We start from the raw sequence: 25,190 nt of genomic DNA, 5'->3' as shown, positions 1-25,190 counted from the left end.
GCAGCCATGAGAACACGGCTAGTTTATCAACATTCACCTTCTAATTACTTATTCTGGTATTCTAAGTTTTCCTACTGTTTCTTTAGTGTGTGGAACTATGCAACAGGCATTTAACAGATTCTCCAACAGAATTCTTTAGAAGCAAACCGAGGAACATGTCAGATTTTACCTGAACTCCCTAGACAGTAAACATACAATAATTAGATTAATCCAATCTTAGTTCATCCCTTTCAGGAAAGTAACCACAAAGGCTACCTTCAGTTTATCAAAAATTCCAAATACTTATTTCATTCATACTAGTTAAAATGGAACACTGCACTAGCATAATGTACTCAAAATTGAGAGGGACTGATGAAAAATTAGAACCTAATGTTTCTTCAACATCACAATAAAGTATAGGGTTAAAGGTGCTCATAAAAAGTTTTATCCTTTTGACAAAATGCCAATTAACTACACAAGCAATAGCTTGTTTCTACAACACCAGATTGAATGGATACAGCTTAAGATGCTTCATAGCTAATATGGATTAAACAAAAAATTTGAAATGTGTCAAAAAACAAGACCATGTATAGCATTTTCCAAATGACCTATCTAAACAGGGAAACCAATGGAGCTGTAATAATCTAATGACATACTAGAACCGCTTTTCACAATGATAGGCACCCAAATGCTAAATGATCATTGTAAGTTATGTATGGTTCAATAATTCAATGGGACATGCGAAAATGATTATACAAACATTCCTGTTCAATCATGTTATGGAGTATCCTCTACCATCTCTGCAATCTCTGAGCACTCAAATGATCAAATTCACAGGTAGTTTTCATACAGCAAGTTGAAGGACATGACTCAAATCTTTATAGTGTTCAAAGATTCAAGATTAAATTCATATATATTTTTCAAAAGCAAAATATTTCAAGGGGCTTTGTCAAAACGTTTACTCTACCAAATTATTGTGGAGGGGCATATGTTTGAGTAATATAGATGCAAACCAAATTACACATTTTTTTTGTTTTGTTTTCTACTGAATTCTATTATATCTTCTTCTCATGCAATATGCCCAACAAATAGTAGTTTTTACTCCAATGAATTTTTTTGTACACAATATCCCCAAAAACCAAGGTTACATAAGTCTGAAGCTGAAGTTCAAAAGGACAAGACAGCTGCTGCAAGAGTGTCAAGTTCAGTTGAAGTAAGAGCCAGACACATTAGGCAATGGAAAAAACAAATTGAACTATTACTCAACCTCGAAAGAAAAAGAGAACAGTGGCAAGGCTTATCAGTACCAAATACTAGAAATTCGTGGAATGCCCCACCAATATGGTGCATGGAGAGACTGCCATGCAAATATTGCAGCTTCACTTGAGATATCTAAGGTGCACTTGAGATATCTAAGGAAATCACCGTCATGCATATAGCTGGGATGGAAGCCAGTGAATGGGCTGACACAAAGAGAGTCCAAACCCTTCTGGGCATCAGCGTATAGTTCCCTGGCCCCTTGTCCAGGTAGAGTACAGAGCTAACCCCTTTTTGCCTTTTCTTAGTCTCCATTCTGCACATAGATCAAACTTTTGGGGACTCTGCATCTCAGATAGATATGTAACCTTACCTAGAACTTTAATATTTAAGGCCATCAATTCATCTAGCACCTTGGGCATCCTCATGTCTGTTGCTCAAAAGTGTGTCAGGTTCTCCAATTCAAGGCCATCTCCCACAACTACCTAACCCCTTCCAAGTAATCTTCGGATGTGCCAAACCTCCTCCAATTGCCTAAGAAGGAATTGAATTAGGCCATTTGAGAGGATATTTGTAGACAGCACACCTAGGTCACTTGGATCGTGCCATTGGAGGGCCTCATCATTGAAATCTGTTATGGTGGATCGTGCTTTCCTTCGGGCAAAGGGTTTCTTCTGAAAGTCCATTCTCTTGATAAAGTTTCCTGGTTAGACATCACAATGCAGTAGTCTAATGAGATGACCTTTTTGCCCTTTTCCGGGCAGATTTTCTGGTCAATATTGTTTAGAAATACAGTCAGAAATTAGGAAAAGTTTTAGTTTTAAGTTGTTCAGTCTGCACAGTCCAAATGCTCTAGGCTATTGCCAAGGTCCTGAAGCCATTCTTGGATTAAAAAAAGCAATTTATACAACAAAACATTGTGATATGACCAAGAATCATGTCCCCAGTTTTCAGCAAAAATGGCCAAAAAGTCACTTTGTTAGACAACATCTATTGCAATGCAGTTGTTTAACAAGGTAACTTTTTGGTCCTCTTCCAAGGATATTTTCTGGGGGATTTTCCCAGAAATCCGGTCAAAAATTGGGAAAATCTTAGTTTTAAGTTGTTGAGTCTGCACAATCAGATTGCCCCACCATTTTTCCAAAACACTGAATCCATTTTTGAATTCAAAAATGCAATTTAAACAAATGTAATATTCCCTTTTCTTGATATGGTCAAAGTGGACGGAATCTGCCCATAGTATTTATCGTAGTATTTGCCCATGGTATCTGCCTTTGTTTTTCGAGGGAAAACAACAAAATAAGGTTTCTAGAGAGTCCATCAAGCTTATAAAAGGGGATAGGAGTTAGGCATTTGGATTATCTTGAGTTTATCAATGTTATTGTGTTTTGTTGAAAACTCGACTTGGCCAGTTCTAGTTGGATCCCGGGAGGACAAACCCCGCGGAGACTTTTGTTTGGTGGATCCATCCAGGGTTCACAATTGTGCTTCAATGTCTTGGAATTTTCAATTGATGAGCAGTCGTGCATGCCATAAGCAAGGGCTTCATGGTCAATCACATTGGCATGTAATATTTTCTGATTATTAATAGAATAAGTGGATGCTTTCTTTTCAAATCCCTCTATGTTTAGTGTTCGATTGCAAGCATTTCTAATTAGAACACTTAAATGTGTCATATTTGTTGATTTTTTGCTGTTGTTAGGGATCTTATAGTGGTATCAAAGTTGTGCATCATGCCAGCCTAAGGGTTTTATGCATTAGTGAGATTTATTCTCACTTTCGCTGACATTTCCATCTTCGGTGGTATTTAATATCACCCTAATTGGTCACTTTTGGAAGTTTTCCTACTGCCAGTTCAAGGAATGAATCTTGATCCATATTGGGACAAAGGGTTTCGCAATTTATTAAAAAAAAAAACATTTTATTTGGGGGTTTTTGGCATTAATGGTTTTTTGGGTTCAAGGCTATTGGTCTCGGGGCTTCTCAACAGGGTTTATCTCATCTGGATCGAGACTGTCTTAATCACTTTGAAAGATCGAAGGCCCAAATCCATCACAGATCAAGCATATTTTGATCGATTTGTGAACAGGAAGGCCGAATATATGCTGAAGATTGAAACCCTCTTATATTACATCCCAGAGCGACCCTGTTAGCTGTTGATCCATTGCTCAAATCAGTTCTTGGGAGCGCTAGAGGATACATATTATATCGCACTAGTGTTTGAAATGGTGAGCAAAACTCCCAAATGGAAGGCTTGTATGCCGGACTACAATTCACCTAGTGGGAGAACGAAGACCCTGCATAGACGCCATTGAACAAAAGAGGCCTAAGCCATCATGGACTAAAAGGCTAGATATTTTGGGCATCCACTAATTTATTAAGTCTTGATAGTCGAAAGTTACAACACCGTAATCATAGGAGCAGTCTGGTTTCCTTTTGAGTGTCACGTTATCATAAGCAATTGCTACTATGCACCATCGGATTTGCAGGTTTTGTGGGATGACGTCGTCCAAGAGTTGTGAGCCGAAGGCTATGACGTAGTGATAAGGTGGATTGTCAGCCAAAAGTGGATTGCAAGCGCTGTGGGTCACTACCCAGTGGGCAGTGGTCGTTTGAGCAATAGGACCACTGACCAGGAGTAGTGGGCCAAAGGTCCTAGGTACATCAATCGACTGACAACGGATCACAAGGGTTGTGAGCCATTTGCAGTAGATAGGGGTGCACACAGGGGCGCCATGCAGAGAGGACGAAGCCATCAGGGACTGACACTTGCATCTGTTTGCAGAGAACAGAGGGAGAATTCGTGAACCACTCAGTCATGAGGGAAGGGCCGTGATAGACATTCAATCAAGTTGTTGAACAACCAGGTCTGATCCCTTCTCAATGTGCAGACAGGCTGAATACGTTTGGACCATTCATGGTTGACCGTTGTTGGCTGGTGTAGTGATATGGTTAACTGAGTGATGTAGTTTATGATTTTGCGATTTTGTCGTATTCAATACTCCAAAATTATTACAAACCATTTATCATTTAATTAAAAGTGCTTCCATCCATATTGCTCAATATATGCTTGCTTGGAATGTGGGTATAATTATATTGATTAGATTAAATGTCTCCATCAGTGTTTAAGGATCTCTACGTAATTGATCAAAGGTATTCTATCCATTATATGATATTCGTTTTATTTCTGCATGATATTTATGAAGTTCACGGTGCCAAAAGGCCCGCATGTTGTCACAGTGGATGCACCTGGACTGACGACAACATAAGAGTGTGTCATGGACAAAGGGTGCACAGTCAACGCACCTGATCTAGAGTACCGAGAGATCACACTCCCCAAGGTGACGGGAATGATCACAAAAGGGGTCAACGTGTTACACTGAAATAGAGGGTGATCACAAGCACAATGGCTTAAGCCACATCAGGGATGATTGTCTACACATCAACTGTCAACGCTCCAAGAAAACGGTATAACGATTAGGTGGATAGACCGCTGATCCAACCAAGACTGCCAATCCTTAACAGGTCATTGGGGACGCACTGAGCCATACAAGATCGAACAACAACCACAGAGTTCACCAGGCCTCACGTAGCGGAGCTCCTAAAGTCGTGGGTTCATATGCAACCACATAGACATCAACAAACAAGTGAGAGGGACCATGTGACAGTTTGCAATTGAAATTGAGCTGAGAAACCTCCTCAAGTGTTGCATAGCAGCATAGACTGGCTATTTATTTGCAACAATGCTTGGAGGAGCTATGTCCAGGGTTACAGTTCATGGTGTTTCGTGGAGGTGTTCTTAACAAGAGTCAAGCCAAAATTATTTTATCGCAACACCGACAGGACTCAGCGATTGGAGTAAGCTAAATCAATGTTATAATTTAGGATCAATCACATGGAAGTTTGGAGGGCCGCATTTCAATTTTACAGTCGGTCGAGGAGCCACACGCATCAATGTCGGACTCACATGGTGGTATAGACCGAGACGTTGCCACAACAACTGAAGTCTCAAGTCATGAAGGCCAACATGCAACTCTCATGAACTTACAATGTGCCGACACTGCCTCGTTCTTCATCCGCCACCAGTAGTTTCTTCACGCGTTATTGGGGCAATGTTGTATTTGTAGGCAACCATGGACCAATCCAATAGTCGCATTGCAAGATGGGTGCACATGTATTAGAAGGTCGTGAGGCCATATTTGTCAGCACTGGGTCATAAAATTGGCCAATCCACCGATTTTACCTGTGCAAGGGTGCCAAAAATGTGGTTGAGAGACCCCACGATCAATGTGGAGTAGATGAAAGCAGTCGCTGGGGGCTGCATCACAGTCAACTGAGCAATGTTTGAATACTAAGTTTTACTTTGCACTTGTAGGATGGAGTGATAAGGGCTTAATATAAAGGGTGTAAAATATGTAACAAACATATATACATATAAATGGGTTATAAGTATTTATTATTAAGAAAAAAAGAGAGAGCACAAGGAGGGTTTAATTTATTTTTGGAAAAGGGGTTTGATTTGTATAGAAGGATGGTTCATTAGGAGTGGTTGCCAAATTAAATTTTAAAAAAAAGGAAGGTGGTGGGGAAATCATTTCTATTATTAACTCTAGCTATTATCATCCAAGACTGTAGCTACAATATCTTTGGGCCAAATCTGTTGAAGTGAAATATTTGGGGAGGCATGATTGACAAAATATTGATGTAATCTCCCTATGATGAATTTATTCATGCATATTTTCTTGCTTTGGTATGTCAGAAGATGGGTTGTTTTGAAGAGATCCTAGAAAACAACTAGAAACTTCTTGACGAACTAGTGAAAATATATGGTCCTTTACACACCAATACCTCCTTAGACTAAAATAATGGTCAAAGCAACAGACCTTTCTCGAAAAAATTCTATGCCATTTTGCAGTAGAAGCACCCATGGGAAGCGAAGGAAGGACAGGGACGAAGGGCTAAGCTCTCCGCACTTGGATCTGAATTGCAACGAACAAAGTCTGTCAAGACCTTCGTAAGTTGGAGGAATTAGACATGTGTCTGTCTGGGGTGGGTCAGCCATAATGGAAGAAACTCAGTTGGGCTCTCAAGCCATCCATGCTTGCGTTGATACAACCCAAACTCTGGGAGCATCCTTATGAAGAGATCAAGCTCACAATTTCTTATTGTCTCAGCAAGATCATAGCTTTAACATTGTCTCTACTGCCTTACAATAATGATCTCATGAGGGAGATATTGCAGTTGATAGTGGAAACCCTTCAAGGGTTGAACAACATGATGCTTCCTACCTTTCAGAAGTGGCGCAAAATTTTAGAACTCATGGCAGAGTTCAACTTTGGCACCTTTATGTTGAATTTGGAATGTGACGACTTAATCTTTTAGTTGCTCCAGAGTCCAGACCTTTTACACTAGCATTACATTAGCTCATCCCGACCGTGTCAAAACAAGCATGCAAAAGATTGTATCCTTGTCTTGGAAGGAGACGCTGACATCTGCAAGATACTAAGATCCAAATAGTTGACCATTTGGAGAAAGGAACTAGTTGTATCACCAACTGCCTATGATCTAGTCGAAAAGTTGGTCATGCAAAACATAAAATTGTTCAAAAGGATGTTGACTAAGAAGGAGCTGAAGAGGATTGATGCTGGAAGCAAAAATAAAGGAAATAAAACCTGTAGCAAGAATGAACTAAGAAGGAGGACTATGGTTTATGTGCAGGGGATCTTGGGCACCTAACCATTCCTGCCCAGGGGATAGAAAGGAGGCAACGAGGGCATAACAGTTGGAGACTCCTTTAAATCACGGGGATTCATCTAGATTCTATAGTTGGGTTCATCGATTTTCAGGAAAGCACCCATGAAGGATCTGAGCAATCAAATACAAATGGTGAGCAACAACCCAATGTTATTCAAAGAGACTTGCAGGACAAGCCGATGATAATCAACCAACTTAACAAGCACCTAAAAGTACATGGGGAAAGGAAGGAGGAAATTCTTCCTAACGATGTGGTACATCATGTACAACTGAGTCGATAGATTTCCAGAGAGACATCCATGAAGAATATAAACAGTGCACCAATGCATCCATGTTTGACAGCCGAAGAAGACGAACAACAAATTGTCTCCACCATAGTTTTAAAACAAGGCCGATCTGACTCGAAATCGACCTGGTTGACTAAGCCATACCCCTAGCTGGGCCGATTAAGTCAATTATCCGGTTCAGTGGTCGGTCCGTTACCGAACCAGCCGAGTTGGTCACTGATTCGGCCAGTTTGGTAATGGACTAGCCGGACAAACTGAGCTCGACTTAAACCGGTCAATCTCGACGGGGGAAAGAAGGTGGGATGAGGGGACTTGAAATCATTTTTTTGTTTAAACTATTTCCTAGCCTCTCTATCTTTCTCCCACGCCTATAAAGGTGACCCAACCCCCTCATATTTCCTCACAACTATCTCATTGCATTTATGTGGGCATTTGTGAGGAGTTTGTGAGCAGTTGCATTTGGTTTTTGGAGCAGCATTGAGGAGGTTCTTGGGCAATCTTTGGAGCAACATTGAGGAGTTGGTTTTTGGAGCAGCGTTGGTTATGTGTTTTTGTTTTGATCTCTATATATTACATGTATTAGACAGTGCACTCGGTGCCATTTTGATATAATAGATATATTCATGAGCATGTTTTGATCAACTGTTGTCGTCTCTCTATTACTCTAATGCTTTGAGTTTGGAAACATGAATGAAAATATTTTAAAATATGATTTTTCATTAAAATTAAATATTCAATGTACTTTTTACAAACGCCGAGCCATTGGAATCAACTAGTCCGAGTCGATACTGAGTTCGAGTTTTAAAACTATGGTCTCCACAGATGGATAGGGACAAGGGGAAGACATTCAAGGAAACTTGAGGAGCTAGTTGTAGTGAACCGACATGATGAGCATGATCATGAGGAGCAGTATGACAAACATAGTATGCAGGGTGAGCCATTTCCAAAGAACCGGTCAAAAGCTCAATTTGAAGTTGTGATAGTTGGGCATCTGGTGCAAACAAATGCAGAAGCAATCAATAGGGCATTAGAATTTCTAGGAGAGGATTGTCAAGTACAAATTGAGCATTTCGAGATAGATCTTATGATGTTGAAGCAAAGGATTTAGACAATCCATGGCACTGTCTTATAGGAGAAGAGGAAAATTGAGAAGCTCATAAGAGTACATGCCGAGTCAACATTCAAACTATCTAGTGTTGAGGAACAACTCAAGTCCCTCACAAAACAGCGATAGGAGTAGAGTTGGGAATTCCAAAGCAACCCTCTACAGGGGTACATAGATAGGGCTTGCAACACTACCAACCCACCTTAATACATAGGGGAGAGCAGGACAAAGTTTTCCAAATGGATCATGTTGAGTGACCAAGTAGAGAAACATGAGTTAGGCATCGAGCAACATCAACAAAGTAGATTTGTTCCATGTGCAGGTATTCATCCTTCCCACATGATGGATTAGTGAGAGATGAGTTGGTATTGTATTGATGGGATGATTCTTAGGAGGATACTCTTAGCCAAGGGCATATCACAACATGGGCCCTTAGGCACAGACAATGATGGAGAGCTGAGGTGGTATCATAACCTACAGGGTCCAAGACTTAAGTGGCATTGGGATCCAGGTGGATCTATTGATGGTAGGATTTATTAGAGGATTGCTTAGGATCCATTCATGTTTATTTAGCAAGGAAGCATAGAGTAGCACAATGGTTTGTATGGGATTTTCATATCGGTATACAAATGTGTCTGTTGTGGATAGATGTTGATTACTTGAGGGCAAACAATCTTGGGGCAGATGGATTTGTAATTTTCCCTTCTCTTGATATGGTCAAAGTGGACGGAATCTGCCCATGGTATCTGCCTTCATTTTTTGAGAGAAAACAATAAAATAAGGTTTCTAGAGAGTCCATCAAGCCTATAAAAGGGGATAGGATCTAGGCATTTGGATTATCCTGAGTTTATCAATCTTATTCTGTTTTGTTGAGAATTCGCCTTGCGTAGTTCTAGTTGGATCTCGGGACACAAACCACGATTGTGATTCAGTGTCTTGGAATTTTTAGTTGATGAGTAGTCGTGAATTCCACAAGCAAGGACTTCATGGTCAATCACATTGGCATGTAATATTTTCTAATTATTAATAGAATAAGTGGCTACTTTCTTTTTAGATCCCTTTGTGTTCGAAGATCTGTGTTTGATGTTCGATTGCAAGCATTTCTAATTACAACACTTAAATGTGTCATGTCTGTTGATTTTTTGTTGTTGTTTGTGACCTTACAACAAAAGAACATTGTGATATCACCTAGAATTATGTTGACAAATTTTGGCAAAATTGGCCAAAAGGTTGCCTTGTTAGACAAGGGCTATTGCATTTAATGAAGCGACATTTTGGCCTTTCATTAAGCAGATTTTTTGAGTAATTTTGCCAGAAATCTAGTCAAAATTTGGGAAAGATTTAGTTTCAAGTTGTTGAGTCTATAAAATGCAAGTGCTCCAGGGTTTTCCAAGGCGACATTAAACAAAGGAACATTGTGACATTACGAAGTATCATGTCACCGGATTCCAGCGAAAATGGCCAAATTGTCAAAAAAAAAGGTTGCCTAGTTGGGCAACATCATAGCAATTTGCATCATGCTGAGTTTATGCCAAAGTCGTAGTCTAAAAAGGCCACAATTTTGCCTAGAAAATAATGGAAATTCTGGTAAGATTTTGAGAAAATTCAGCAGAAATTTTTGGAAATCCGGGTTACAGCTGTCAAGCTTCAGGGTTTTGGGTGCCCCCTGTATTGAATTCATTTCCACCATAAAAAAAAAATGATTCAAACACTCCCAGGATTGGATTTCTTGTAAAAAAAACCATCGGATTGCAGTGATGGCTTGGGTAGACATCGCGCCTATGCCAAAAAATCATGTAGTAGCAAGTACGCTGTCTGAAGCTTGAAAAAGTAAATGGTTACCACTTGTCGTACCCACTGTCTTAGTCATGGTTCTTACCTGCCTTGACTGTCACGTAAGGATTATAAGAAAAAATGTCTACATGGGATACCATGTTAGCTACAATGTTCGCCTTTATACCGGTTGCAAATGTGAATATACTATTTTCTTCTTCCCACAAAATCGTTTCAAATGTGAAAATACTATTTTTTTCTCCCCACAAAAGTCTTTGGGCAAAAAGTTCACATGATCGATAATGTCCGCCTTGAATCGGTTTCACATTATATATATATATATATATATATATCGGTTGCGTGCGTGCGTGCGACCTAAATATTGAATCGTGTAACACAATACTGCTACAGAGTATAAAAAAAATTAATATATATATATATATATATATATATATCGGTTGCGTGCGTGCGACCTAAATATTGAATCGTGTAACACAATACTGCTACAGAGTATAAAAAAAATTAATATACAGTTATCGTAGAAGAATATTCTTTGTATCCAGTCCGGCAAGTAAAATAAACAAAACTAAAGAAAACTAGTTGATAGAAGTTAAACCAAAAACGATGACGGCAACAGAACTGAAATGAAGTGTACGTGAAAAGTACCTTATGAGCACAATGTACAGGCGCTTTCCCTTATTGTCATCAGACCAGACTTGCAAGTCGGAGAAGTTCCGCGAAAAAGCGCGCTTGGGCGTTGCCCTGGGAGTGGCAACATCAGCCTTTTCACCCTCAGACAAATCCTCCGACATGTCCTCTGTCGCATCTCTCCGCCCTTGCTCGCGCTCGATACGCCTCTTGGCCAGCCTTTGCGCATCGTCCCACTCGATCTGTTACAATCTGCCTCCGTCAGATAACAGAAACAAAAGAAAAACACCCCACGTCTCTTAAATCTGTTTTTCCGGCGAAGAAAGCAAAGCAAATTGGGAAGGTAACTTCAGTTGCCTGTTTTAATGGGGTTTAGACTCGGGGAGGCTTATCAAGTGAGCATATTTGACTGAATCTCAAGCAGTTAAAGCGTGGCTTAACAAGTCCGCCGGTGGAGAACTGGTTGCATCTTCGGAGTAAAGGGCAGTGCGTGGTGGTGCGATGGGCCAGTTCGGCCCCACGGCACTTGAAAGAATCATGAAAAAGGGGCCGTTGATTAGGAATCTTCGAGAATCTGTTTCGACATATTCTACACAACCTACCGTGATGGCACACAGCTAGCACATTACTATGGCAGATTCCGATTGCCATGCGATTCCATTTAACCAGAGCTCTTAGCCAGGGTTACAAAGAAGCGAGATATCTAGGGCAGTACCTGTTTCTGTCGACGTGCCAGGTGCCATATCCTCCAGCACATATTTTCGAGTCTGTTGTTACGTTCCAGGGAGTTCCGCATCGCCACCACCTGAAAGCACCGAAGCCAGACGGTAGTTCAATGACTATTTCCATGGAAGAAGACGTGAGTGATAGAGATATTTCAAAATTTTAAAATCGTTGTCTTCAGCTCAAATCCTAACAAAAACCTCATTGCTTTGGAGTTTCTTTAAGACGAAAATCAGTGCAATTTTGTGGCTGGTATCTTCTTTATTTTTCTATGTATGGATACATGGACCTTTAAATGAAGGATTATAAATGACAAAAAACTACAGAGCAACCAGTCACTAGCAATCGTTGTTCAATACAAAAGAATCTTTTGCTGTAATGGAGTATCTTTAGGATGATTATCAGGAAAAATTTCTCCCCTATATTTTTTTTCTTCTAATGTTCGGATGCGTGGAATTTTAAATGAAGTTTAAATAAAGTCAGAAAAGATACATAGAGAAGCCAATCCCTTGCAATCGTTGCTCAATCAGAAGAAATTTTTTCTGTTATGGAGTATATCAGAACACTTTTGCCATGTTATTTTTTTCTTATTCTGGTTAGATACATGAAACTTTATATTAAGGTTAAATAATGGCAGATAAAATACACACAGAACTAGTACCTTCCAATCTCTGTTCCATCCCAAGAAATATTTTACTGTGATGGAAGATAAGTTCAGCAACGTAATAATACTAAATTAAACGGAATAAAGTTGCCATAATATTTAAATTTGCGAAAAAGCTAGATGCCACTAGGTACTCTGCATACCGCATGCATAATAATGGCTGATTATTACTAGTAATACAGGATGTAAAGAGCTGAATGTTTTTACCTTTATCCATGTGCGATGGAGATCGGATTCATCGAAACCAGTAACGACTTCCTCCACAAAGTACTTTGTCGGATTAAAACCTCCGCCATCACCAACTGTAAGCGCGGGTCGAGTCTCGGCTTCTGTAAATCCGGCGCCAGCATCCAGTATTGCCTCGAGATATCCGTTTATCCAATCATTCCCAGCCATTTTTTCTTAAAATTAAACCACTCCGCACACGATACAGGCAATAAAATTACCGAAGAAAGGAAGCTCGGCTACAGAAATCGTCCGGAAATTAGAACACTGCGTGTCCGCAGCGACAGAACTTTAACAAACCCCGGCGTTTAAAGCCCACTAAAAAGATGAAGTAAAATGAAACGGGACAGATATTAAAATCGCAGAATTCACGCGGAAGAGCGGCTCAAACCTGCTGCCACGTGAACCGAGAAAAAGAGAAAAAGTTAATGGAGCCTCAGGATTCGAGCCTTGACAAAAGAAAATTCATAAAACGAAGAGACATGCAAAATAAGGCATCAGAGACTTGACAGTAGCAATCACACAGAAATACAACAGACAATAGCTTAGAGGACATCAAACTCTAATATTTATAGAGACGTGGAAGAATTTCATCAAAAACGTGGAAATCTCGGTATCTCAAACGACTCTGGAATTTGATGGACACTGTAGTCTGCGATCATCTGCCCAGGTAGTCAAGGCTATCGGTACTAAATTCCACGCCCCCAAAACACGCTAAAAACTTTAAACTTCAAACAAACATGGCCTTCAGAAGACTCGGAAGCCAATCGTGGCTACAAACCATTGCAGCTTATTACAGAGTTGATTATATAGCTTTCTGGCGCGGAGGCCGCTGAATTGCGATCGTCATCAGATCGATGCCCTCCCTCGCGGTCACATGTGTCCCGAGTCCTATGAATCCCGGGTGACAAACGGCAGCTCGCAGTCAGCTCAAATTTTAAGATTCATCGCAATTATTGCGGGTTAACTTAACACGAAGAATCATGAAAGGGCAGCTGGAAGTGTCCCGGGAACTTGTAGTCGCCGGTAGCATGGCTCTTAGTTCCTGCCTGAGAATAACCCTACGGTCGGCAGTTGAATCTCCGGTGATCCCCGGATCCCGAATACCGTTAACCACCGCCTCATAATTGGATCTCGGAAGCCCGAGCTCGACTCCCTTGGCTCTCCACTTCACGCGGTGACATCCTATTCTACCGCCTGGAGCCTGTCAAACGACCCACACGTGGATAGACACTGTCCACCGCTGTCGTTTTTCTCACTTTTGTGGCAACCGACGATACTCTGAGCACCGCTACCTTCCTCGTTTTACCATTCCCAATCCAGGACCCATCTACCGATAACGATAATGGTTGAATTTAAACGTGGAGCACACAAATTTCCGGTGAAAAATCTTCGAAAACAAACAGATAATTCAGGGAACTGTGGTTCAGATTCGGCGCCGGTTCAAAACCCACCGATGATAGAATCTCGATTTTATGTACAATTTGCCGCATAAATGAAAACACTTCAATTATTTTTCAAAATAAAATAACATTACATTTTAAGACTCGGCAATTATTATTACACGTGGCAATAAAAATAAAAATAATGCGCATAATCGCACGTATATTCCTTGAATAATATTCTTATTATTTAATTGGGATTCGGTTTTGCTACGCATAGATGTGCTAGGTGTTTGTATGGCTGTAAGGTGGATCGAGCGATATAGAGTAATGTGAGGTTGATGTTAATGTTTGTGGTTATAATGACTTTGAGCAAGTGGGACACAAAGTAAAAAAGGCACCCTTTGAAAATTGATTTCAATTAAATCTTAATATAGTTTTAATATAGTTATAAGTGGGGGACAAAGTAAAGGTGCATCCATTGGAATTAAACCCTTATATGGGTAGATATTCATTATTAAGGTTTTATTTTGTTGGGACAGGGTAGTTTTACTAGAGGATTGGAAGGTACGTTTTGTGCTTTCTAATTTGGGTGTGTTTAAATTTTGAATGAAATTATAATATATTGTGATTTTTTATTATTATTAGAAATGGATATTTGTATGGCTTAAAGTTTGTGTTGGGTTACAATAAATATTTAAAAGATAATGTGATGTAATTGTTTTTTATTTTTTATTTTTATTTTTATTTGTATTATAGATTTTATGATTTTTAATGAAAAATAAAGTTTCATAAAATTGGGTACATTTTAATATGTATATATCATGCATGAAGTTTTTAATAAGAAGTAAAATTTGCAACAATATATAGATCATATTAAATCTTCATTTTCTTCCTTTAGTGTTTAATTGAGGTCTAAACATTAGTTCACTTCCTTCTAATCGCTTGATCCATTTAGATTGGTATTCAAAATTTGAATTTTATCTTGTATGTCCACAATGTATTGATGAAGTGCTTCTATTTCATCAATTTGCCTTGTTGCCTTGTCTTTTAGCCTTTGGATCTCTTCCAACACATTCACATTTGTTTCCATATGTTTTTGGCATCTCATGTTCATCACCATCATGTCAATTTGGACATTTTCCATTTGCTCTGCTAGCAGACCAACTCATTCCTTGCATATGCAATTGTTTGGATTTTCTCTTCCACTGTCATCCGCTGCTTTATCTTTGCCTTGCTTCATTTTCTCCTATCCTATCTAGGTAAGCCAACCACATACTTCAAAGCACCACATAATCACCCCCAAGCTTCTATTCTTAGCATACCCCTTAGACTCCTCCAATTCTCCTCCAATGTTGTTGCACTCTAGCAAACTCAAACATCGATACCCTCTATCGACCAATCCACAACACTCAATTTCCCAAATTTCCCAAAATTGTTAGTTATCCTAGATCAAGCCAACTGTACACTTGTTTAGCAAATCAAATATGCTTCGATGACCATAGTCAATGCTCCATAGTCTGTCACTATGATTATTAGTATGAGATTTAAGAGGCACCTGAAATGCAACTTGTGTCTCCAAGGAAGCTTGACAGACCTAATCCCAAGCAGTGCATTTTTCCAATTCCTCTGAATGTTGGGTCCAAAGCCAAGCACTGTGGAGGAGCCAAAAAAATGTTTCTACTCTTAATTTCAACCCAGTACTACCTTGCTCCCAACTATTCCATGCAGTGAGAGCAAAATGAGGCAACCCGAGCTCCCAAAATTTTTCTCTGATCCAACTTGTCCAAATGGTTTTCTCTCTGATGATAGAAGTTTTCCCCTGAACATGCATACAATATATAACAAGAAACAAATAAGAGCGAAAACAGAACTAGAGATTGGAAGTTGTAACTGGAAAGGATGGCTTACTAGACTATTTGTGTCTCCATGGAACTTGCCAATTTTGTAGCTTTTCCCCCAATTTTCCATTGTTAGAGCTCTGTGTGAATTGGCCACCCTCTACATTCTATTAATCGACTTCCCCTACAATGTATTCTACCTCCCCCAAACCCCACATGTGCGAAGAGTTATAGATACATGCCTGTTTATAATGGAAGCACCTCCCAAGGTGATCATCTTTGGAGGTGGGAGTACAATGACTGAGGTAGTCTACATCCTTTGACCTACATCACACTAATGATAATGGTACTGACATCTAGATATTGCATGTGTCATGTTCACTTGTGCCACCATGATAGTCGTCAGGTCCCTTACTCCACTTTTGTATTGATGTCTTCCCTATTCACTATCTATATACATCAACAATTTTTATTTTTATTTTAAACTATGTTGGGCCATCTGGACTATGGCAAAGGCCACCTTCCTAATGTGCCATTTACTTGTAAATGCTTTTCCTATAGGTGACATGCCTAATTGGCATATTATCTACTTCATTTTGAGTTCGAAAGACATGAAAGTATCATTTTTTTAGAATGTTTTCCAAGAGCCTTCTCATTATGTTTAATAGGTTCCCTGATTGCTTATCACAGGCGATGTTCCTTTGAATAGATGTTGTATGGTGATAAGAGAATCACCCAAAATTCTGATGTTGGACACCTATGAAGCTCTAGCTAAGATCAAACCTTGTAACAAACTATGCATTTTTGCTTGATTATTTGTCATTGATCTAGATTCCCATACGTGCGCCTTAACCAAATTTCCTTCGAGGCTATAAAATTCCCCTCTCACTCCTGCCACCCCTAATAATAAAGTTAAAAGAGTATTTTAGTAATATATATATTTTTTAATTAAGTTTTGGATTCTTCTTATTAAGATTGAATCGCTTGTAAGTATTCCAAATATCTTATACAGATTGATTTGTGAGTTATTAAATAACTTAAAAATTATAATGACAATCAAATTTGAACTTAAATCTCATCTAAGTAATACTAACTAGTTACCAATTCTTTTAGATTAAAAAAATAAAAAGAAAGAAAAAGTTTCCCTTTTGTTAATTAAAATGATTCCATATACTAAAGGTGATATTAATGATTATGGATTCTAACTAGGAAGGGGATATAACAACTTCCACCATCATCAACCAATCATGCATGCCAAATAGAGAAATATTTTATTTAATATTAATTTTTATAAATAAATGAATTTTAAATTTATAGATAAAGATATGAAAAAAAGTAAAGAGTGTACAAAAAAAGATGTAGCTAAATTGATAATAAAAGAAGTAAGAATCTTTAGTAGTGAAAAGAAAAAGATAAGGAAAAAAGGATATAGGGTTGATATAAAGTTTATTAGAGTGGAAATATGAATTAAAAGTAAGAATATTTAATATTGAAAAAAGACGAGATAAGAGATAAAAGATATAAGGTTGATTTAACATTTATTGAAAAAGAAATGAAAATTAAAAGTAAGAATATTTAGTACCAAAGAAAAGATGAAAAAATACAATATATATGTTTTATTCAAAGTTTATTGGAGTGGAATTTTGAAGTAGGAATAGTCTTTTTGACCTCTTTAATGTATAAAAAAAGCGAATGATACATTTTAGTGAACTCATGTTTCAGGTAAACTTTGATTTTTAGATTATAGATGAGATGTAATTTCATTTTTTTTTTTTTTTAATTATCTTTTTATTTCCCTAAATAATGGAGAAGTGTTATTGATGCCTATTGAGGTGTTAATTTCATCCAGATGGTAAAAAATCGTTGAAAATTTTGTTTTTTTTTTTTTTATAAAAAATATCAGAGTAGGAGTGCTTGAACCCTATTTTTAATGATGGGAATCGATTCAACACCATCAAACATCCCTGAAGCACCCAAATCTTGAAACTTGATAGCTATAACTGTGATTTCCAAAAAAATTTGCCAAATTTTATCAAAATCATGCCAGAATTGTCATGATTTTCCAAGTGAAATTTACACTTTGTTAGATTATGCTCTATGAAATTTGTAGTTAATTCATATAATCCCAAAATAATCAAAATCTTACCAAATGATATGCTTATACTTGTAAATGTGTGTAAACATTCATGAAAATGATAAGGCCAAATAAATATGTATAAACATACACTAAAATGGTAAAGCCAAATATAATTCATATACAATTTTGGTAAAATAAATACCTTTCGCTAAGAATTTCTTAGCCAAAAATAACTAAATTAAATGATACATATAGTTCTCCCTTAACATATTAACCTTTTAGCTTTATTATGATAATAAAAAAAAATTATAAAAAAAAATGGACAAAAAAATCCTAAACATATTAACTTTATTATGATAATAAAAACAAATTAAAAATAAATAAAAAGTCAATGAAACTATATCTAAAAAAATCTCTCTCTTTTTTCGCATCAAACTATTTAAAAAGAAACACCTTTACTTTTATAATCAGTCTAAAATTTCAAAGTATAAGGATTTTTAAATACACAATAACACCCTTGAGCGTCCTACTCAGTCACTCAATATGGTTTGAAAGGTTACCCTTCACACTATTGGTCATATTATATATGAAACACGAGGGACACCATAGTGGGTTTCCTAATACTTTTGAGGAGACATTAATTATTTTGAATGTATAAAGAATTATTAAGTATATTAATAATAATGATGAATGAAAAGCAACTTGAGAATTTATTGTTAAATGTAAATTTTGAATTTAATAATAAATATGGTTTTTATTTCAAATTTTGAATTTAATAATAAATATAGGGTTTTTTTTAATAGAAATAATAATTGTTTTTATTTAATATATTGTGTTATATTAAATTGATTAATTATTTAAATGTTTTTACATTTCTAATAAAAAATTTTATTTAATATATTGTGTTATATTAAAATGATTAATTAGTCAAATGTTTTTACATGTTTATTCAAGAAAAAATTAAATATTTTTTCTTTTTAACTTAGGCATTACTTCTTTCTATATTATGATAGCAAAATTCTTACATCAAACTTATGTTCAGGTGGCTGGCTTGCCCGCAGGAAACCAGGCCGCCACCTATCAGCGTTATACCCAGACCAAAATTTAAAAATGTTTTTCTCCTTAATACTGTCATATCTGTGCTTTTGAATACTGCTAACTATTTTATCTACTAGTCTATAACCGAACAACCATACACAGTTCATTTCTAAAAACATGTTAAACAAAACTATACAAGGGCCTAGCTTCATCATTCCTCGTCTGATGAATTAACTGGGGCGGGCGCCATGGCACTTGACCCTGGATTCACATTCTTCTGCTCCATAACCCATTTCATTTCCTGCATCATTTGTTCCATTTTTCCCAGCATCAGATTATTGCTCGCTGCCTGAATCTGGACGGCCGCTATTTCTTTCAGGAATATGGACTTTAGATTTTCCAGTTCTTCCATTGTCTGGCTCCTTAGCTGCTCCTCTCTCTGCTTTCTTTCCTCCTCTTCTTCCTCCCGGACTGCCTGGTTCATTTCCATGGCTCAAGCTACCACGTGCTTCATAATCCAATACTGTTGGAGCGACTTATTAAACAGTGAATTGCGGCTCCTGGTATTTCCTGGGTCTGGAACCAGATCCTCCCATTCCCCCCGGGGAATCTCCTTGTTCGCGCTTATGGATCTCAGCTCACGTTCCCACCCATTTATTTGTTCTCGAATTTTAGGGGAATTCCCGGCCATATACGCATTGACCATGTACATTCTTTTTTCTGACTCTGGTTGCCTTCCTCTCCGCTTCGGGTTGCTGCTCGATCCTTCTTCCTGGGTTCGAACCTGTTTCTCTTTCTTCGGAGCCATCTTGCTGTTATCTTGGAACCTTTGTTTGATTATGTCTTGCCTACCTATCAAGACACCAGACCACAAGTCAGTACCTCTGATGCAAAAGTCTACTTCAACCCACTCACTTACCTCCCCTATCTTAGAATTATGTTCCCGCTTGTTCTTCTGGCACGAGATCCCGGGCCACTCCTCGACCTGCCCTGTAGGTCGGCCCTTTCCCCTCGCACCCCTCTCTACTTCTCTGGAATTCCCTCGCTGTCCCTCTTGGTGTCTATCTATATACGACGCCATCATTCCTCCTCTCCCCGATTGATGGGGTGAACTACTTTCCCATCGATAAACCGGTGGAGTTCTACTCTTAGCCTTCCGAGATTTTCCAGGATAGCAGACAAGGGTATGGTTCCTGCGGCCAGCAGGGAACCCGTCTTTTCTTGGCTTAGCTACCCTCCCCACCCACCAGTCATTCCTGGACTTGGGTTTTATCCTCCTCCGAGGTCCGTTTTTCTCTCTGCCTGGGACATCATCTTCTCTAATAGGGTAAAGATTTTCCTTCCCATATCCGGGATAGCCTCCTCCCTTCCTAATACTAGCTCTTGACTTCCTTTTCCTAGACATCTCTGAGAAATAACAGAAGTATCTACCTCTAACTATCTTTAGAGCTGAAAGAGAGGGGAGTGAATATACATACCACCTTTCCTCGCTGGAACCGGAGCTATGGGCTGGTCGCTGCGCCTTGCTGCCACCTTTCGTCTTTCTTCCTTGCTTCGTGCTATGCTGCATGAAAACTCTTGCTGCCACCTCAAGCCCTTGATTGTATAATCCCCTTTGTCCTTCCGTCCTTACCTCCACCTGTCCATTGGATTTCCTTGTTCGCATCCCTGCGTCCTTACCTCGGGAATTGCCGCTAACTGTCTGACCACCTTTACTCGTCATAACTACTACATTCTCCCGGCTGCTCCTGCCGTACCCTTTCTGTACCACTGATGCCACTTGTCATCCCTACGCGACCTCTTATCCCGACTCCCCACACTCCCTCCAATTCATTTCTTAATGACGCCTCGATTCTCTCTTCTTCCCCGTCAAGTGACCCTATCCTTCCCTGCCCCGTCAGCTGCCCTGCTCCGTCACTTATACCACCCCTGTCCTTTCTCACGATTATACTGTCCATCCCCACCCGCTGTAATCTTTCCCTGCATCTGCCACGTACTAGCTTTTCCTGGCCGTTTACCTCGGAGTTGCCGTGGCCACCCTTATCGACGTCGAGAAGTTGTTGTAATTGTTTGCGCTCCTCCGGGAGCAGCAGCTCCATTCCTTCGCTGTCTATCAGCTTTCCCCTGTTCCGACTGCCCCAGTTCGCTAACCAGTCTGCCGGGTGATTGCCTGAGCGTCTAACATGGGTGGGGATCAGATAATCTATTTTGGTAAGTAGCTTCCCAATTTCGCCGATGAGCCACGCTGTTTGCCAACTCTTACTTATTTTTTCCACTGGTTTTTTCTGCTACAATTGCCTCACCATATCCACCACCAATTTTGAGTCACCTTCAATTTGGAGACTCTTGACCTTTACCTGAATCGCAATTTCAAGGCCGCGCTTCAGCGCATGCAGTTCCGCTTCGTTATTTGTCGCCTCCCCGCAGTCCATCGCAAATATTCTCAAGGTTTCTCCTCTGTCATTCCTGAAGACCCCCCTGATAACTGCTTCTCCTAGGTTGTTTTTGGCCACCCCATCAAAATTTAGTTTTGCAAATCCCTATGGGGGGTGCCTATACTGTTTGATTTCTGCCACCTCTCTAACTTAGTCTTTTCTTCGGTCACTGCATATCATACTCTGGGTTATTTCTAGCCTCTGCAAAATCTGTGCCTCTGTTAGTGAAGCCTTCCAGTCTTCTTCCTTCCAGCGTTTCGTTAAAATTGTTTCTCTCATGTTCTTGATTATTTGATCCCATATGTCTGCCGGGGTGCGTTTTTCTGCTTTGAAGATCACATTGTTCCGTGCCTTCCAGATGTTCCAGAGCATGAACCCAACGGATAGCAGCCAAGCACGATTTACCACCGGGTTTTGGTAAGGTTTCCTCAGCCAGTTTTCTAAGGTATTGATGATGTTTTGGTAATTTTTGTGACGTCGCTCAAACAACTTGTAATGTCTATCCCACAGGGTGTTGCTGACAGTGCATCTGTTCATCAAGTGTTCCATTGACTCCTCCTGTGCATTGCAGAGCGCGCATCGTGACGGTCCCTGCCTCCCTTTCCTCTGAAGTTGGTCCCAGGTAAGCGCCCTGCCATGTAACATAATCCAGACAAAGAAGGAAACTTTCGGCCAATGCTTTATTTTCCATAGGTTTTTCCATTTCTTCGTCTCTGCCTATTGATTCTGATTAGCTTTTAAGTAATACCCTTTTGCTATAGTGAAGGTTCCTTGTATTCGGGTGCCCCATATTAGGATGTCTTGCCCTGTTTTTTTCGCCACTTTATGGGATGCCATTTCCTTGTAGTAATCTTGCCATCTGTCAGAGTCAGGGGCGCTACCCAATCCTCCTTTTGTTTCCAATTACGCCAATATGCGGCTATACCTGGTTTCCAAAATTTGCCAACAACATCCCCGTCTGCCTGGGAGGTGAAAGCCTGGATGACTTGAAGGGCTTCCTTATGGATGAGTCTTTCGCGTTGTTGCCAAGATTCCTCCCAAAACCTGGCTTTATCTCCTGCTCTTATCTCCCAAATGCTATATTCCCTTATCAGTTCTTTGTTATTCCTCACCAGGTTCCAAATTGTGGAGCCTTTGGCCTCTGTCTGACTTCTCATCTTGTCTTCTAGTTCCTTCGCTGCCTCATATTTCCTTTCCCAGATTGCCTTCCATAAGTCTTGGCCACCCTGTGTCCATCTCCACCAAAGCTTCGCCCCCATCACTTGGTTGAGAATGTAGGGGTCCCTCAAACCTAATCCTCCATCTTTGGTTAGCTTGCTGAGCCACTCCCAAGATAATAAGGCCCATTTTCTGGTTTTGCTGGTGCCCTGCCAAAGAAATTTCTTGAACATGGCGACTAGCTTTTGACTGATGGACTTGGGGATAGCTTGGCTCGATATCTGATAAATTGGAATAGCTTGCAGAACTGCTTTTAGGAGAATTAGTCGACTGGGGGTATTCAGCGACTGAAAGGTCCAATTGTCCATCTTTTTCCTGATTTTATTTATTAGGGGTACCCAGTTAGCAGCCCTGAATTGGTGCTCATTAAGCATAATACCCAGGTACTTCGTTGGAAAAGTTCCAATTCTAAATCCCATTGTGCGCGCCAGAAATCTTTGGGCCACTAGCTGAGTGTTGAAGAAAAATATTTCTGATTTCTCTTTATTAATCTCAGTCCCGGAAGCTTGAGTGAACTCAGATAAGGTTTTGAAAATCTGTTGGGCCTCCTTGAGTGTGGCCTGCCCATACATCATTACATCGTCTACAAATTGCTGGTGTGTTACGGGGAGATCATTCCCACATATTCTCAGCCCCTTTATCTAGTCCCTGGCTACTTGTGCTTTTACCAGCCTGCTCAATCCTTCCGCTGCCAAGATGAAGAGGAACAGAGACAGGGGATCTCCCTGTCTTAGCCCTCGTGAGGGGTTGAAAGCTTCGGTGGGGGTGCCATTCAACAGGACTGACATCACCGGAGTGCTCACCATAGACAGGATCCATTTCACCCATCTCTCATCAAATCCGTGGGCTTTGAGGATACCTTCCAGGTACACCCAACTAAGGCGGTCATAAGCCTTAGCCAGGTCTAATTTGATTAGCATGCCTGAATTTCGAGAATTTTTCAGGGAGTGGATTACTTCCTGGGCAACTATAATTCCGTCTGTTATCTGCCTTCCTTTAACAAAACCGGTTTGTTCCTGAGCTATGAGGTCAGGCAGAATTGGCTTGAGTCTATTCACCATAATTGTTGCTAAGATTTTATACACGACATTACAGAGGGATATTGGTCTGAATCCCTGCAGTTCGTCTGAATTTCCATTCTTAGGAATCAAGGCCAAGAAGGTAGCATTCAGTCCCTGATGCATGCGTTTTGTACACCTTGATTCCTCCACTAAGTCCAGCAGGTCGTCACCCATGAAACTCCAGGCTGCTTGGTAAAACTCAATGGTGAAGCCGTCAGGTCCCGGGGCCTTATTCTTCGCCATTTTGTTCACCACTTCCTCCACTTCTTCCTTTGTAATTACCCTGAGCAGAGCCAGATTTTGTTCTCTAGTTACTTTTTTAGGAATATGTTGACAAACCTTATCAATTTCCTCCTCCCTGTTAATGTTTGGTTCTGTTAGGATCCCTTTGAAATAGTCCACCAGGAGCTGCTCCATATCTTTCTGCTGCAACACTCTGTTTCCTTGACTATCCTTCAGTGAAAATATTCGATTGTGCTGTCTGTGATTCAGCATCACTTTGTGGAAGAATTTGGAGTTCTTTTCCCCGTCTTTCAACCATTGGACACATGATTTCTGTTTCCACAGAATTTCTTCCTACTTGCGTCTTTCCTCCAATTGATTGATTAACCTACCTTCCTCCTCAGCCAACTCCTCGCTTCTTCCTTCCTCGATGATTTGTTGTTGTATTCCTGCCATTCTAGTCTGTAGTTTTCCTCTCTCTTGCTGTATGTTGCCAAATTCTTCCCTGTTCCATTTCTTAATTTTGCCCTTTATGTCTTTGAGTCTGAGCTGGAATGTGTGCATTTTGTTCCGACCTTCCGCTCCCATCTTGCTTTCCTGCCACCAGTTTCTTGCTTTGTCTAAGAAGTCTGGATCTCTTAGCCAAAAGGATTCAAAACGAAAAGGTCTCTTTTTATTCTGGTTATTCATAGCTATTTCTAGTTTGATTGGCCAATGATCCGACCCTATAGAGGGGAGGATGGAGGCTTCGTAAAAAATGTCCATACCTATTATATACTCAGAGACTAGAAATCTATCTAATCTTGACGCTATTTGTTTGTTCCCGCCTCTTCTATTGTTCCAGGTGAATTTCCCATTTATTGTTGGTATATCTACCATCCTTAAGTCTGTCTGGACATCCCTGAATCTTTCCATCTCCAGGTCTTCCCTGCTAATGCCTCCTTTCTTCTCTTCTCTGGAGGTTATCAAGTTGAAGTCTCCTGCGATAACCCACCTTTGCTCCTGGTGCATATTTTTGAGTTTTTCCAGATGACTAAGGAAGAGGCCGCGATCTGCCGGGGTATGGGGCCCGTAGACTGCCGACACAGCTACCCATTCACTTTGCCCAATGAGTCTGAATCTGCTGGTCAGGATTCTGGGCATTCCTATCCACTAGTCTGATAGGACTTCTGTTGGATTTCAAATGACTGCTATCCCTCCCGCGCTTCCTTTAGCGTCTATGGTTACTTGCTCATATCTTGGGTTTATTTTATTGAGAATTTCCTCCATCTTCTGGCCTGAAATTTTAGTTTCCTGGATTAGCATTATCTGTGGTTTGTCCTTCCTCAGTCTTGCCACTAAATGTCTCTGTTTCCCTTTGCTGTTTAAGCCTCTAATATTACATGATGTCAAAATCATTGAGGGGTTTGAGATAGGTTTTGAAACACCGCTGACAGCAGAGCCACTCTTCCTGTGTTTACCAACATTTCTCCCATTAGTTGGATAGAATCTTTAAGATTTT

General features: G+C 39.8%; 2 protein-coding genes across 3 annotated transcripts in view; both read right to left on the bottom strand.

Annotated features, from left to right (window-relative positions):
• SPS3F (sucrose phosphate synthase 3F) overlaps positions 1 to 13,385 on the bottom strand; it is a 28,856-nt gene extending 15,471 nt beyond the window's left edge. Inside the window, exons 1-3 of one of the 2 annotated variants that reach the window (XM_089430582.1) lie at positions 12,398 to 13,385; positions 11,519 to 11,608; positions 10,822 to 11,045 (exon numbers count right to left, since the gene is read on the bottom strand). In XM_089430582.1, coding sequence (XP_089286708.1) covers positions 10,822 to 11,045; positions 11,519 to 11,608; positions 12,398 to 12,586 — 503 coding nt within the window. In that variant the 5' untranslated portion in view covers positions 12,587 to 13,385. The remainder of the gene's footprint in view (positions 1 to 10,821; positions 11,046 to 11,518; positions 11,609 to 12,397) is intronic. The other variant, XM_089430578.1, reaches the window with a different exon arrangement.
• A 10,658-nt stretch (positions 13,386 to 24,043) lies between these two features.
• Positions 24,044 to 24,832, bottom strand: LOC149266507 (uncharacterized). The gene has a single exon (XM_089408505.1). It carries the CDS (start codon positions 24,830 to 24,832, stop codon positions 24,044 to 24,046), a length of 789 nt encoding a protein of 262 aa, XP_089264631.1.
• Between the last annotated feature and the right edge of the window lie 358 nt (positions 24,833 to 25,190).

Source organism: Pinus tabuliformis, chromosome 6 (assembly GCF_031772625.1).
Source record: "Pinus tabuliformis cultivar Carrire ecotype Pingquan chromosome 6, CPIR1, whole genome shotgun sequence".
Classification (NCBI taxonomy): Eukaryota; Viridiplantae; Streptophyta; class Pinopsida; order Pinales; family Pinaceae; genus Pinus; species Pinus tabuliformis.
This window is presented reverse-complemented; position numbering and strand designations above follow the sequence as displayed.

Excerpts from the sequence above, each read along its gene's own strand:
- LOC149266507 (XM_089408505.1), bottom strand. The coding sequence starts at position 24,832 with ATGCCCAGAATCCTGACCAGCAGATTCAGACTCATTGGGCAAAGTGAA.